The following is a 17,046-nucleotide window of genomic DNA, read 5'->3' on the forward strand; positions in this document are numbered from 1 at the left end:
TTATCAACATATGTTCATCACACTTTATGCGGTGCCACTTTTGTTCTAGACACCAAGTTTAATTCCAAAATACGCATAAAAAGGTTTCAGATATAAAGTCTGCTACATATATCCTTTGTTTTGAAGTCGTGAAACAGTGACAAATGAAGTAAAATACGTATGAATCTTTTTTTACTTTCTACAAATGGCACTGATTTTTCTTTAATGGAGGAAAATATTAGGTTGAAATTTCTCAAACAAGAAATAAAAATTCGTAACATTTATTTTTTGTGAAACAATCTTGATATGGTGAGGCTTAATTATTGTTTCAACACACACTATTAATGTATAAAACAGTCTTGCTTTCCTTGTTGAGTAATTCTAAGTAAAGTCTCAAACTTTTGCCAATCACCTACACTGTCTTCACCAGAAGCAACTGACTGAATGAAAATATTGACCATAACCATGAAAGTGTCAACCTGGCTGAATTCTCAAAGATATAAATTACACAGTATATCAACAACGAGGGGGTGAAAAATCTTATAAAACACAGCATATTAAAATCTTGTTTATCTAATTAACAAAATACCTTCTTACCTTTCCAAATCTCCAGTCTTACTGATCACACCTGACGCTGTGGTTTCTTGTGTAAAATTATTTATTTACAATAAAATAGATATGATATAATAAAACTTATCATTGCACTAGAAGCTAAAACTAACAATATGGATGTTCGTATCCATGCAAAGAATGTTTTATCTTTTTTTCTCCTCAGTGACAGCAGTACAACAAGATGAGTTAAAACTACACATTTACTTTAATATAAACAGTTCTAAATAATCTATGTTTTGTACACAGTGACTTAAAATGACTCAGTACAGAATAAAACGAAGAAGCTGATGAAGCTCAGCAGTTACAATAATTGTACATGTAAATCGTCATTAAAAGACTTAAAAACCATTCACTTTCCCATGCAGGGAGCGCTTGCATTGTTTAGCTGGTGCAGGCCCATTGCTGATAGTAGAGTCTGTGGTGCATGGCCTCTTTTTTGCCGTAGATGTTTGGCTTGACATCCCATTGTGCCAAGGGCGAACCTACAAGAGTGAAAGTCATGTCAGACTATTACTGCTAAGCTTTATCTTTAGTTCTTAGCCAAGAGCCTGTATCAGTGTTTACATAATGTCACAATAAGCATACAGAAAAAAAAATCAACCACCACAGATAGCAGATGGAAACTCATTGCAAAAGAAATCAACATTTCTTTAGAAATGTGAAGGAAAGCACTCATGGGTTTCATTAAATTCATTCATTTAGCCATTGTGTTGCAAGATTCCATCAAGGAGAACCTTTACAGGTATGGAATGAGCCACAGTATACACTAACAAAAGGCAATCAGATCAAAGAAATAATCTTTACACTGTATTGACAATAAACCATCACTATTGCTTAGTGTTATATAAGCTTACACCAGGTTAAATTATGCTATTATATTTGAAAGAAAAATGCTACTTTGGGTGGGGGGGTGGGGGGGAAACCACTGCAACTTCATCAGTTATATCAAACAGCTACTGTTTGTCTTCTATTGTTAGCTTCATATCTACTTAATTACGAACACTTTTTTTTAATTCTGGTCCTACGCAAAATCGGTAAGTGATTCTAAAGGTTCTACCAGTCACTCATTGACCAGTTTGGTGTGGCAGTAAAAGATAGCTTAAGGAAAGCCAAAATATTAAATTTCAGCATCTATGAAATCATTCATGCAGGAGAATCCTATAAACAAACCATTGTTTGATCATAACACAGACTCCAGCATGGAGGACATAGTAATAGGCATCCCTGGCATATAGAAGCAACTGAAAGAGTAGAAAACAAATAAGTTCCCAGTTTCAGACGGACTCCCAATTTGGTTTTACAAGGAGTACTACACGGCATTGACCTCTTAATGCGCTTGTATTTATCGTGAATCTCTCCCCCCACCGCAAAGTCCCAAGCAACTTAAAAAAGCGCAGGTGCCTCCAGCATATATGAAGGGTACAGAATGTGCCCACAAAATTACATACCAACGTTCTTAAACTGGTTTGTAGAAGAATTCTTTAACACATTCTCAGTTCAAATATAATACATTTCCTTGAGATGGAAAGCCGCGCGGTGTGAGGCACCTTGCCACAGGTCATATTGTTTCTTAGCTATACCCCGACATTCTTATATCATGTGACATGCTCGTAATGTTCAGCACTGGTCTTGTAATGAGATACTACCAGGTTCTCTTTCTTTTCTATGGAAATTATCTTAGAATTATGCACACTTAAACAGAGCTGCCATTCACTACGCCAACTGGAAATATTTGCCAAATCTTTCTGCAATTCCTTACAACTGTCCAATGACAATACCTTTCTATACACAAGTGAACAAGATTAGAATGTGTTGATCCTGCTAGATAAATCTTTTATATATACTGAAAACATTAGAGGTACTATTACACTTCCTTGGGGCTATTGGCTGTTATGTTTGTTTTTGTGGAATTGCCACTGTCCAGTATAAAGTACGGGATTCTTTTAAAAAAAAGAAAAAAAAGAGGTTCAAGTGGCACTGAGCACTATGGGACTTACTGGATTCTATAAGCCAAATATACCTAAAGCTGATGTCATATTTACAGAGATACACTGTATAATCATATCTTGGTTAGTAGTTCATCTATTGTTTGCAAGATGTATGTAAATAAACCAAGCTGGGTTTCACATGACTGTTTTTTTTCTTAATCTCTGCTGGTTCCATTACAGTGCTTGTTTACCTCCAAGAACATCATAATTTTTGAGCTTAAAATGTGCTCTAGGATCTTTGAACAGAAGGATGTTAGCGATAATGGTCTATAATTCCAGGCATCAGAACTGACCTGTGCTCTTTACCAGTAATTTAGGACTTTTAGTTGTGCTAGGGATTCTCAATAAATACGAGCTAGGAAAAGAGCCCATTTTGTGGCATATTTGACATAAAATCTAGCTGAAATTATGTCTGGGCCTTGTCCCTTGACTGCTTGAAGTAGCATTAATTGTTTTTCCAATACTGCACATTGTTAATATTTATATTATACTCATTTGTGTGTGCAGCAGTCAACCATTAATACAGTAGTATCTAAATGCTTGAATACATTTTTAAATGCAGAATTTAAATTTTCTGCTCTCTGTCTGCCTTTCATCAGAGCTCCATGATCTTACTTGGATCATTCCAGTGACTACCACAGAAGTCTGAGTTGACCAGCTTCCTCAGAGAATTTCGAGAAAGCTCATAACCTACAGCATTGTCCCCACAACTGACTAAGGCCCTCTGGTTCTGAACCAAATGTGCATTAGGTTTTTTTTAGCTTAAGTGACTGTCTTTTCAGTTCACATAATAATAGTGGCAGGAGACCCCGAAGTGTTAGTATAAGACCCAAAGGAATACAGATATGCCTATAGGTGAAAAGATGAAAATCCTAATGGTCAATTGCTGAAGCATTCTTAACAAAACGATGGAGTCTGAAGTACTCCTAAAATGAAATAGAGCTCACTTAAATGTTACAGAAAGTTGGGTAAAAACAAAACTGCCTGCAGTGAGGTTTTTAGGGCAAATCTAAGTGTACGAGGTGCGACAATCAAGTAATGAGACTGATTGGGGAGGGGGGGGAGGGGGGGGGGTGCTTACCATTTTATTCAAGTTTAGTGTTGTCTCCTTCAAAGTATTTCTCTTCTGATGGCACACACTTTTCCAGTGCTTCTGCCATTGATTGTAACACTGATGGTAACATTTCTGGAATTCATCTTCTGTAATATCCTCCAAGACCCTCGTCATGGCTTTTTGGACACCTTGATTTGTTTGAAAATGGTGTCCCTTGACCACCGTTTTGACTCTTGCAAATAGAAAAAATTCACACGGAGCGATATCTGGTGAATAAGGTGGCTGTGGTAGTACTGAAATTTGTTTTGAGGTTAAAAATTGCTGTACTGACAGAGCAGTATGGGATGGCACATTATCGTGATGCAGCATCCAATTATCAGCAATGTTGGCACGGACACAAAGAACTCTTTTACAAAGTTTTTCTAAAATTTCTTTGTAGTAATATTGGTTAAGTGTTTGTCCAGGAGGCACCCAATCTTTATGAACAATTCCCTTGGAATCAAAGAAGCACACAAGCATATGCATTTCACTTTTGACTTTGACATGCGAGCTTTTTTTTGGTCTGGGTGATCCCATTGTGAGCTTTGGCCTTTTGTCTCTGGACCGTACTGGCGGGGGGGATTTTGCTCTAACAGATCGGCTGCCACATTTTTCCATGTTTCTCGCTGTTGTGGTGAGAGATTTTTGGGGACCATTTTTGCACAAATCTTTCTCATACCAAGATCCTCAGTTATCATTAAACGAACCATTTCTTGATTGAAGTTCAGTCCTTCTGCAATCATTTTCATGGATAATCTTCGATCAGAATGTACGGGTTCACGCACCCTGACCAAGTTGACATCCGTCCACGAGGTTGATGGTCATCCACTGTGGTCTCATCTTCAACATTCGTTCTGCCTTCACTAAACATTTTATGCCATTGAAAAACTTGAGCTCTTGACATAACCTCCTCTCCAAAAGCCTTCTGAAGCTTACCGTAAGTTGTCGTCGCGTTCTCACCCAATTTAACGCAAAACGAAATGGCATACCATTGTGTAATATCATGCAGTTCCATTTCTGTGACAAGAGACACAAACACGTGTTAACTTATTACAGCACAACTCACGACTGAGCAGTTGCATCGATGTGCCGCTTGGACTAGAAGCAGCTTATAGACCAAGGTCAAAGATATTGCGCCTACGCAAGCTTGCAGGGTTTCCACATCTTGCAAAGAAAATCAGTCTCATCACTTTATTGTCGTACCTCGTATATTAATAAGATAAGCTATCATTTGTTGCAGTAGAGAAGAAACTTATTTCTAGCAAGATATAACTACAAGCTGCAAGCGAAATTGTTGGGGCAAAACTCAGTACCATAGGTGCGCATAAACTTAGAATTTGCTCCTTCTGTCTATTATAAGACTAACTCCAATTATAACTGAAAATGTCAGAATAAATCTCAGCTTGGTAGTACATGTGTCCCCCAATCATGTGTAATCATTGGCAGACACTTAAACATTAAAAAATCAATTAAGATATTTATAGTACTAGTGGTGGACACAAGACATCCTTTGAAACAATACTAAATACTTCCATTAAAAACTAATTAATACTGATACTTTATGGCAGCCCAGATTTTTCAAAGTCTTCCTGGTAAAATACACTTTCTCCCAGGTAAAAATACACTACACACTGTGTGAAAGTACATTCTTCCCGTGTGAAGTGACAATATACTTTCCAATGGAGCTGTAAAACTTATCAGTCCTTTGAATGTTAAAGATTTTATAAATTGGCGTAGAAATTCCTGGCACTTTAGAAAATGAAACCCATCAAAAAACAATGTGTTTTGGAAAGATTTTTGTTGTGCAACAACATGCATATTTTTGCATTATGGAGCTACAAATATGAATTCCACCAATCACAGCTTCTGAAGCACTGAGACTGAGATTGCAATCTCGCCAGCCAATGACAGTAGAAATTCAGGACATAGAACATGTGATGAAGTGGGCCAGCAGAACATCACTGTTAAATAGGGCACGCACACACAAACAGGAAGAGTTAATGCTTTAAATTAATATACACACAATATAGGTACAAGAAATCCCCCCCCCCCCCTGAGGGTGTTGTTAAGCAGAATCCTACGAGCATAACTTAAATTGCAACAGCTGAATATTTCCAACAAGCAAGATTATAAATTTCACTGCTGTGCACGGAACATTTCAAGGGTTACCTGACTGAATACACATTCCATTGAGCACTTCGGCGTTCCCACAGAAAAGACAATTACATGTGAAATTGGTCAAGAACTCACCTCACACTTTTTTTTAAGAATTCTTACACTTTTTCTCATCTTTAATGTACAACCTAACAAAGAAAATAATCAATTTTTGACAATATAACATAATTCAATACATGAAAAATCTACTCCAAAGTGGTGGAAGGAGAACAGACATATAAAAAGGATTTTAAGTATGCAAGATTTCAGAGCCAGTGGCTCTACCTTCTGGCAGAAAGGCTGAAGGGGAAAGAAGAGGGGTGACGGAAAAGGACTGGAGAGGTTTAGGTAAAGGGTTAAGAGTTCAGATAAGTCACCCGGAACCTCGAGTCAAGGGAGACTTACCAGACGGAATGAGACCTGGTGGGTGACTTCACCAAATGAGATTTGAAAACCTGGAGCTGAAATGTGGAAGACAGGCTAATATGTATGACAGAGACCACCGCTAAAACATTGTGCACAAGTTAATAAGAGTGAAAAGCTAAGGGGTCTGTACGTAAAAGAGGTGGGATGGGGATGGCGAGAAACAAAGAACCAAGGATTTTGTAGCACTAGTTCGCACCTGTGACCTTCAGAGAAACTGGTCTCTGGGGGAAGAATTCAGATAGTGTGTGGTGGTGCTAACTTTGCCTCGTTCATCTGTTTCATCCGAAAGAAAAATTTTATTTTTATGTCACGTAAAACCCCCAAAATAGCATTCCATCAAGTGTCCTTCATATCATATCCAATTACAATAAGAATATCTCAGTTCATAGATTTAACGATCACTAGATTTTCATCTGTATTCCTCTTTGAAAAAAATCACACTGTCGAATTTATTTTGAGACGCTCGTATGCCATCTTGAAGAAAACATAGTTGCCTTGACGATATGTAACCAACAACCAGCAGCAGTACGCATTGCGCAATCGGATATGTTTTTTGCGCTGCACGTGTGAGAGGAGTGCCAATTGTATACCCAGTACACACCATATTTAATTTTACTGCAAACTCGCAACACTATCGGCCATGAAGTTATGACACTTCATGTGTATACATGGTGTACATTCGATTGCGACACACCTATCATCACTTCAGGCAAGTAAAGGCTGCTTTTATCTTTTTACAATTAATCTGTGATGCTTGTCTTTAATTTTAGTAAGCTTGCATTTATTTTATGTATTCAGTTATGGTGAGTAGGTACACCAGTCAACATTAGCAATGGTTTCTGCCTCAGCACCTTCTTTTAATTTTAGTAATACAAAACAAATAAATAAATGAATACCTACTGTAATAACTGATGGCATTTAAGGATTCCTCATTATAATGATAGAAAAGGGAACCTCCTAGTGCAACTTCATTCACCCGCCTTTCTCTCTTATTTCCACCAACTAATAATGTTATCGACTTGCAATGTCTTTGACCACAATATCAATTACCATGCTCAGATTTTTTCTACACCATGTCCTAAAGTGATAAGGCCGTAATGGCTTTAGGACCTAGTGTAGAAAAAATCTGGGGATGGTCATTACAGACTGAAACTGTTCATCGTCAAAAGAATTGATATTCTGATCAAAGACTGGAATAAAAAACATTTGACAGTACTGGATCACTGTTCGTATACGCAACTATGTCGCAGCTGGTGAAAAATAACTTCGTTGTTCTGCAAGGGAATTAATGCTTCACGGTCAGAAAGGTGGAAATAAAATAAAATCTGAAACTAATAACGTATTTCAGCCATCTGTAATTATATGAATGTATTTTAATTCAGATGATAGCTTCCAGCAACACAAATCCATCTTTTTGTTGTTGACGTGAGTGCAATAAACAAAGAGGAAACAGCAAAATCACTAAATGTAAACACGGGTCACATGGAGACTACTCACTTCTCTATTATAACTGAGACTGCTCTGCGCATCAGCCCCGTATCTACGATATTTCCGAACCGGGACAATACTAGATAGTGGCGTCCCTCGAGCTCAATGAGATAGGACGTATATATAAAAAAAAAAATGTTCAGTTTGTAGTGCACATCTTTCTGAAGACTCTGATGCATGAAACATGTGTGTTCGAGGAAATGTAGGACACGTTATTTGGTCTTAAGTGTGCCAAAGCGCAGTGCCACGCCTTTCACACGGCAGTCTTCTATTGCATGTCACTGTATTTCGGTCTGTGGAATTGAAACGTGTATATTTTGTAATGGATGCCATCAAACTATATTTAGGGCAGTAGAAATTAAAATGTCCTATTGTGCCTTCCCCGCTTCCAGTCGGCCGATTTGACATCCCCCCCCCCCAGCCCACTGCTCTCCCTCTCTTGTGACTGCTTACACAGCCAACAGCCACATTTCTGTAGCCCCAGGAGTGGAAGATGATACTACTCAACTCTATTCAACTGCTCTTGCGCATGTTCCCGCTCGCAACCGCTAAAACGAATCTAATGTTAACAGTTGTGGCGTCACGCTCATCGGAGGCAATTTGTTGTTACGAAGCATTGCATAGTCTTCCTAAAGCCTTTGACACATTTTGCTGTTGGCAGACGCTTGTATGTGCACTGTGTTTTGTTGTTGTATGTGGCGTATTTCCATTCCAATTTAAGTTTTAAGTTTTATGCTGCAGTATTATTGTACAGTAGCATGATACAGTAACATCCTTTGTTAGAGAATTGGTTCTTACCATTCAAAATTACAAAAAATTAACTGAAAAAACAAAATGAAAAATTCCTGGAATTAAAAAAATTCCCTGGTTTTCCCCGGATCTCCCGGTTCGTATATACCCTGTACATTCCATCCTGGATTTTCCATTTTCCATTGTCTGGCACATACATCTATGAGATTGCCAACGTCTTAGTGAAGTTCAAAATTAAGCGTGGACTTCAATGCGAGATGTTTTTAGTAGTTTTCACAATGAAAGTCTGTCTTGAAATTTGGCAGAAAATCCAAAGAGATTCTGGTCATATGAAAGGTACACCAGAGCCATGACATAAGCAATACCTTCACTGCACTATACCAAGGTTATGTTACCAAAGAGAGTGTCATGAAAGTGGAGTTACTAAAGATGGTCTTCTAAAATTCCTTCACCAAAGAAGATGAAGTAAATATTCCAGAATTTAAATCAAGAACAGCTGTCAACAGGAGTAAATCAAAAACAGATACCCCTGGAGTAGTGAAGAAAACAAAATCACTTAATAAAGGCCACTGCCAATTCAGATGTATTCCAATTAGGTTCCTTTCAGAGTACGCTGATATAATAGGCCCGTACTTGGGAATCATATACAACCACTCACTCAATGAAAGATCCATACATAAATATTTGGAAGCTACACAGCTCATGTCAATAGTCAAGAAAGGAAACAGGAATAATCCACTGAATTACAGACACATATAACTAAAATGGATTTGCAGTAGTATTACGGAACATATACTGTGTTCACAAATTATGAATTATCTCGAAGAAACACCTATTGACACAGCCAACATAGAATCAGAAAAAAAAATTCTTGTGAAACACAAGTAGCTCTCTATTCAGACAAAGTAATTAGTGCTGTTGACAGGGGGATCTCAAATTGATTCCATATTATAGACTTCCAGAAAGCATTTAACATTGTTGCTCACAAGCAACTTCTAATCAAACATGTATCTATGGAGTAATTTCTCAGTTGTTCATGACTGCCTGCCAGAAAGGTCAAAGTTCGTAGTAATAAATGGAAAGTTAGCAAGTAAAATGGAAGTGACATCTGGTGTTTCCTAAAGAAATGATACAGGCCATCTGCTGTTCCCAATTTATATAAATGATTTAGGAGACAATCTGAAAAGCCCTCTTAGATTGTTTGCAAATAATGCTGCCATTTACCATGCTTTACTGTGGATCTTCTTACCACTATCTGAACATAACACTTTCACAGTAATTTCAGTTTAGTGTCACAAAGGAAATGTTAACTTGAAACTGGAAAAGATCATCCTTAAAAACAGAAAAGTATCAGTGACCCTGCAAATCATTTTCTTCTACTGGTCCACAAACATTTCCACAAATTAATACTCCAGGTTTAGTGAGTTTATACACTCTATCACTAAATGCCAGCCAATGATGTTAACCACAGATACGTCCCTCACAAAAGCTGCTACCAGTTGTTATCTCTGTACCACGATCTTTCGAAAAATGGTGCACATAGTGTTTATTTCGATGATCAAGTTTTTAATGCTTTATCTGTAAAGCGTCATCATTCAACAACACCACAAGACTTTTCTACAGGAATAACCTTCACAGCCAAACAATAAAGCTCATTTTCATTATTGAATGCAACAGCATTATTGTTTTTGAAAATTACCTAAGACTTGCTATCATTTTCAATTATCTGATCTATTCTCCCCCCCCCCCTCCCCCTCAACAGAAAATAAGTTACAAGATCCATGTCGACAAATCCAAACATATTCAAAATATTGTTCTGCCCATTTAATACCTGCACTCAACCCAACCTGTACCAAATGCTTCAACATGTACTCCATTGTATCTAGATGACTATTTTTTCACTGACTGTCTGAAGTAGCTTCATTTTCTGTATTGAAAAGTTGTGAATTTTTGGCTAGTAGTACTGTGTATCATCTGCAAAGCACAATTTGGATAAATAATATGGATCAGAAAGTGTTTACAAAATAAAAAGTGTATGAATGCAATGACTTATTAGTGCATTTGATGCTCTGGTGCAACTTCAACTGTGGGTGGCTGAATGTCCTCTATACACGCCACATAATGCAATGTAAGACTCATCTGTGGGACCTAGCATCGGAGGGGAAGGGGGGGGGGGGTTGTGTGTGTGTGTGTGTGTGTGTGTGTGTGTGTGTGTGTGTGTGTGTCTGCTAGCTTTTCAAAAGTTGCTACAATCACATTTACATGCCAAAAACTTCTGGAAGACAAAACGGAACTTCAGAAAATGTTTTTTGCTGTCATGTTTACATGTTAAGGGTTGAAGCAGTTTTGCTAGACCGGTGCAGTACTGCATTTGGAAATCAGTTGTTTCTGTTTTTGTTAAGTCAGTACAATGGCTGATTCTCTTCTATTAAATATAAGATGTAGACAACTTCATACTCAGTTTTAATATTTCTGCTTCTCCTTCACTGCACAGAAAGTCATTCTGTCCACTTAGCCGAAGACCTCTGTATGTTTCAGAAATTGTTGTGCATTTGAATGGGAGTGGAAGTTGAAATACAGCAACTAGAGCCACATTTCCAGAATCAATTTGGGGTGTTTACATGATCAGCCAGAAGTAGAATTTGGAAACTGGTTTATGAAATGCAGTTTTGGAAGCCCCATGTAAACACATTGATTGTGAACACTTTAACGCGATAGTTTTAAGGTGTGAGTGTTTTGAACTGTGGTTGCATCAAATACTGGTAAAGCTCAGGAATGAACTATGTCATTGACACCAATGCTAACCCACACAAGCAACTGTGTAGTAGCCATTGCTGAATGCTTTCTATTGTACATTGCTCATTGTTTTCCTTTCTTATTTTGAAATGAATGAAAATGCTAATCATGTTTCATCATACAGTTAGATTAATACCCCCACAACACCATAAGGGATTGGTGAACCTATAACCATTCCCTTTAGTGGTCACAATTCTATTTTGTTTGCTCTTGCACCTAACTGCCAGTTTATAGAATCTACACTACAGAGACCAGAAAACAAAACCTCTCAACATATTTCAACCACTCCACAAGGCTGTCTCTAATGTTCAAATAGAGTTATTTTCAGTTTAACTTGTCTCTAAGTATGTTGTTGATCTGTATGTAGAATTACTATGTATGGACCAGATGTCTATGAATGGTCATGAAAGACCAAACTCAATATTCTGAGAGCTTTCTAACTGTCAAATTGGGCAAGAAAAGAAAATGAGAAGTACATTAAATCAGAGTCACACTTTTCACCATTGGCAAAATGCTGCTGAATAAAGAATCATTTGTTGGAAGCTTAAAAAGAGCCAAAAGACGAAAACAAGTAAAAGTCATTTTGGAAAAAAACTGTTGAAGTTCTTGCTAAAATAAATATTACAGTCAAAATGCTCTTTTTAACAGTCAATTTAAACACACTATGGTTTTGTCTTCAGGCACATAATGTGACAACTTCTTAAATTTGTGTGACATAAATGAATGCATATTCGCACTAAAAGATGCAAATTTCGCCAAACACAGATGCTATATTTTCAGGTCTCTAGTTACATGTCGTCTTGCACCACTGTCAATGTACCAACTATCATGGTCCAATTTGTATACATCTGCAGAAGAATTGTTGCAGCTCACCGTTAAAACTTCCTTCTCTATTTTCGAAGCATCTGTATGCCTACAATTGTTTGAACTTCCCATTTATGTCACACAAGTTGACAACAAAGCAAAGTCTTTTTAATGTTAGGGTAGTCATTTGATCGATTTCCTTTTATCAACTGCACATACTAATCTTTGTAATAAAATTTCCATATCCCCATAACTGGCAACAACTGAGTCACTTTGTTATGAAGCAAAGACCTGGAAGGGGTAATAGTACGAGTAGCTGGACTGTGAACACAAAGTTTTGTCTGGAAAAAAGTTGACTGGTGTTTGTATTACAGTAGAAGCTTAATTGGTGCTGTTTTGTGGACATATATATCAAATGAAGAAAATAAACATGTGATGAAGAAACAGACAGAAGCAATGTCCACATTTTAATATACAGCCTGATAGTACCTAATAGAAATGGGCATTGTTCTCTTCCGTGAGGAAGAAATTCATCAGGGAGCAGCAAAAAGCAGGTACTGAGCACCTGTCCTTCTTGCCCAATTGTTAGTTGCACATAATTAGCAATGTATGTTAAAAAATGCACTTGCCATATGTAGGACTTCGCAAAAATGGTCAGATCACAACCCGCAACTGACGAAAGTGGCACACGTAATAGGGCAAAGGGAACTGCATAGTTGCTAAGCATGATTAATCGTGTAAATAATATACTGCAAATATTAAAACAGTATTGTGTAGAGTAATTTGCTATGCTGTGTTAGGATCCTTTGCATGTCACATACATACATTAATCCTTGTTCCATAGATCATGAATACGACATTTCGTAATGTTTCAGAACGTGTCACTTTAACATACTGTAAGTTTTCTTTACACAAAATACTTAAGGAACCATTTTTTTTTTCAGTTACTACTTCATATCTAAGAATTCATATATTGAGTAGAAGGAGTTGTCATTCAGGAATTCTTTTAATTGGCTATTTGTCAGACTTTTAATGCTATTTGGCAAACAACCAAAGATTTTTGCGGCAGCATAATTCATCCCTTTCTGCGCCAAAGTGAGATTTAATGCAGAATACTGAAGATCATCCTTTCTTCTAGTGCTGTAGCCATGCACTTAGCTGTTGTTTTTGAACTGGGAGGGGTTATTAATGACAAGTTTCATAGGTGAATATATGTATTGTCAAGGTATTGTGAATATTCCAAGTTCCTTAAATAAATGTCTGCAAGGTGATCTTGGGTGGGCTCCAGCTATTATTCTGATTACACGTTTTCGTGCAATGAATATTTTCTCTCTTAATGACTAATTGCCCCAAAATATGATGCCATATTAAAGCAGGAATGAAAATAGGCATAGTAGGCTAATTTACTGACATGTTTACACCGGCTGTTCAGAGCATCCTCCTACACGCCAACCGCAAATTAGAACAGCATACCACCCTCCACCTCAAAAAACTATCCAATCTCCTGGTTTCCCACTTCCGGAAAGGCAACTCACTCACCCTTCACAACCTTTCCAGCAAATCTCAACCTCCTCTCATTGCACACAAACCCAGTCTCTCCCATCTACTCAATCTCCCACTTCCAGCTCAACTCCCTCCAAAACCTAAAAATTCCAATCAACACAATCTGGAACCACAACACCCCAATTCAGTAGTTAACCTTTCCTCCAAACCTCTCTCCCAATCCGAAACCTCTGTCCTATCCAAAGGCCTCACCTTCAGCCCCACTCCCAGATTCAACCAAACAGCCCTCGTCAAAGATTTACTGTCCTACACTCGTACTCTCTGCTGGAAATATCACTTTGTCACGAAGAAAAATGATCCTAATCCTACTCCTAATGATCCAACTCCCCAAGACACTATCCAAATTGAACCCCGCCTGGAACAGTTCCGCCCTCCGTCACAGCGGGACCCACCTCCTCTTCCTCAAAATCACCCTCTCCAAACCTTCCAGGAATTTCTGACTTCCAGCCTTGCTTCTCAATCCTTTTTAAAAAACCTTAATCCTATTCCCAACATCACCACTGCTGAAGCCCAAGCTATCCGTGATCTGAAGGCTGACCGATCCATCGTCATTCTTCCGGCGGACGAGGGTTCCACGACCGTGGTACTTGATCGTCGGGAGTATGTGGCTGAGGGACTGCGTCAGCTTTCAGACAACACCACATACAAAGTTTGCCAAGGTAATCCCATTCCTGATGTCCAGGCGGAGCTTCAAGGAATCCTCAGAACCTTAGGCCCCCTACAAAACCTTTCACCTGACTCCATCAACCTCCTGACCCCACCGACACCCCGCACCCCTACCTTCTGCCTTCTTCCTAAAATTCACAAACCCAATCATCCCGGCCGCCCCATTGTAGCTGGTTACCAAGCCCCCACAGAACGTATCTCTGCATACGTAGAACACCACCTTCAACCCATTACATGCAGTCTCCCATCCTTCATCAGAGACACCAACCACTTTCTCGAACGCCTGGAATCCTTACCCAATCTGTTACCCCCGGAAACTATCCTTGTAACCATTGATGCCACTTCCTTATACACAAGTATTCTGCATGTCCAGGGCCTCGCTGCGATGGAGCACTTCCTTTCACGCCGATCACCTGCCACCCTACCTAAAACCTCTTTCCTCATTACCTTAGCCAGCTTCAACCTGACCGACTTCTTCACTTTTGAAGGCCAGACATGCCAACAATTAAAGGGAACAGCCATGGGTACCAGGATGGCCCCCTCGTACGCCAACCAATTCATGGGTCGCTTAGAGGAAGCCTTCTTGTTTACCCAGGCCTGCCAACCCAAAGTTTGGTACAGATTTATTGATGACATCTTCATGATCTGGACTCGCAGTGAAGAAGAACTCCAGAATTTCCTCTCCAACCACAACTCCTTTGGTTCCATCCGATTCACCTGGTCCTACTCCAAATCCCATGCCGCTTTCCTTGACATTGACCTCCATCTGTCCAATGGCCAGCTTCACACGTCCGTCCACATCAAACCCACCAACAAGCAACAGTACCTCCATTATGACAGTTGCCACCCACTCCACATCAAACGGTCCCTTCCCTACAGACTAGGTATTCGTGGCAAACGAATCTGTTCCACTCCGGAATCCCTGAACCATTACACCAATAACCTGAAAACAGCTTTCTCATCCCGCAACTACCCTCTTGACCTGGTACAGAAGCAAATAACCAGAGCCACTTCCTCATCCCCTCAAACCCAGAACCTCCCACAGAAGAACCACAAAAGTGCCCCACTTGTGACAGGGTACTTTCCGGAACTGGATCAGACTCTGAATGTGGCTCCTCTCTTCCCGTTACCCACCAGGCCTCAATCTCCACTAATTTCAAGTTGTCGCCAGTCATACCTCAACTGTCATTTAACAGCATCTTTGCCTGGTGTGCTGGAGAGCCACATTCAGAGTCTGGTCCAGTCCCGGAAAGTATCCTGTCACAAGTGGGGCACGTTTGTGGTTCTTCTGTGGGAGGTTCTGGGTTTGAGGGGATGAGGAAGTGGCTCTGGTTATTTGCTTCTGTACCAGGTCGGGAGGGTAGTTACGGGATAAACCTGTACCAAACTTTGGGTTGGCTGGCCTGGGTAACCAAGAAGGCTTCCTCTAGGCGACCCATGAATAGGTTGGCGTACGAGGGGGCCATCCTGGTACCCATGGCTGTTCCCTTTAATTGTTGGTATGTCTGGCCTTCAAAAGTGAATAAGTTGTGGGTCAGGATGAAGCTGGCTAAGGTAATGAGGAAAGAGGTGTTAGGTAGGGTGATAGGTGATCGGCGTGAAAGGAAATGCTCCATCGCAGCGAGGCCCTGGACGTGCGGAATATTTGTGTATAAGGAAGTGGCATCAATGGTTACAAGGATGGTTTCCGGGGATAACAGATTGGGTAAGGATTCCAGGCGTTCGAGAAAGTGGTTGGTGTCTCTGATGAAGGATGGGAGACTGCATGTAATGGGTTGAAGGTTTTGAGCTACGTAGGCAATGGGGCGGCCGGGATGATTGGGTTTGTGAATTTTAGGAAGAAGGTAGAAGGTAGGGGTGCGGGGTGTTGGTGGGGTCAGGAGGTTGATGGAGTCAGGTGAAAGGTTTTGTAGGGGGCCTAAGGTTCTGAGGATTCCTTGAAGCTCCGCCTGGACATTGGGAATGGGATTACCTTGGCAAACTTTGTATGTGGTGTTGTCTGAAAGCTGACGCAGTCCCTCAGCCACATACTCCCGACGATCAAGTACCACGGTCGTGGAACCCTCGTCCGCCGGAAGAATGACGATGGATCGGTCAGCCTTCAGATCACGGATAGCCTGGGCTTCAGCAGTGGTGATGTTGGGAGTAGGATTAAGGTTTTTTAAGAAGGATTGAGATGCAAGGCTGGAAGTCAGAAATTCCTGTAAGGTTTGGAGAGGGTGATTTTGAGGAAGAGGAGGTGGGTCCCGCTGCGACGGAGGACGGAACTGTTCCAGGCAGGGTTCAATTTGGATAGTGTCCTGGGGAGTTGGATCATTGGGAGTAGGATTAGGATCATTTTTCTTTGTAGCAAATTGATATTTCCAGCAGAGAGTACGAGAGTAGGACAGTAAATCTTTGACGAGGGCTGTTTGGTTGAATCTGGGAGTGAGGCTGAAGGTGAGGCCTTTGGATAGGACAGAGGTTTCGGATTGGGAGAGAGGTTTGGAGGAAAGGTTAACTACTGAATTAGGGTGTTGTGGTTCCAGATTGTGTTGAAAGGAATTTTGAGGTTTTGGAGGGAGTGGAGCTCGAAGTGGGAGATTGAGTAGATGGGAGAGACTGGGTTTGTGTGCAATGAGAGGTGGTTGAGGTTTGCTGGAAAGGTTGTGAAGGGTGAGTGAGTTGCCTTTCCGGAGGTGGGAAACCAGGAGATTGGATAGTTTTTTGAGGTGGAGGGTGGCATGC

At 39.9% G+C, this 17,046-nt stretch overlaps 1 protein-coding gene across 1 annotated transcript in view; it reads right to left on the reverse strand.

Moving 5' to 3' along the window:
* Positions 1 to 336: 336 nt before the first annotated feature.
* The window catches only part of LOC126234495 (uncharacterized), a 120,679-nt gene continuing 103,969 nt past the window's right edge, over positions 337 to 17,046 (reverse strand). Inside the window, exon 6 of the mRNA XM_049943191.1 lies at positions 337 to 1,073. Within this exon, the coding sequence (XP_049799148.1) occupies positions 930 to 1,073 (144 nt within the window). The 3' untranslated portion in view covers positions 337 to 929. The remainder of the gene's footprint in view (positions 1,074 to 17,046) is intronic.

This window comes from Schistocerca nitens, chromosome 1 (assembly GCF_023898315.1).
Source record: "Schistocerca nitens isolate TAMUIC-IGC-003100 chromosome 1, iqSchNite1.1, whole genome shotgun sequence".
NCBI lineage: Eukaryota > Metazoa > Arthropoda > Insecta > Orthoptera > Acrididae > Schistocerca > Schistocerca nitens.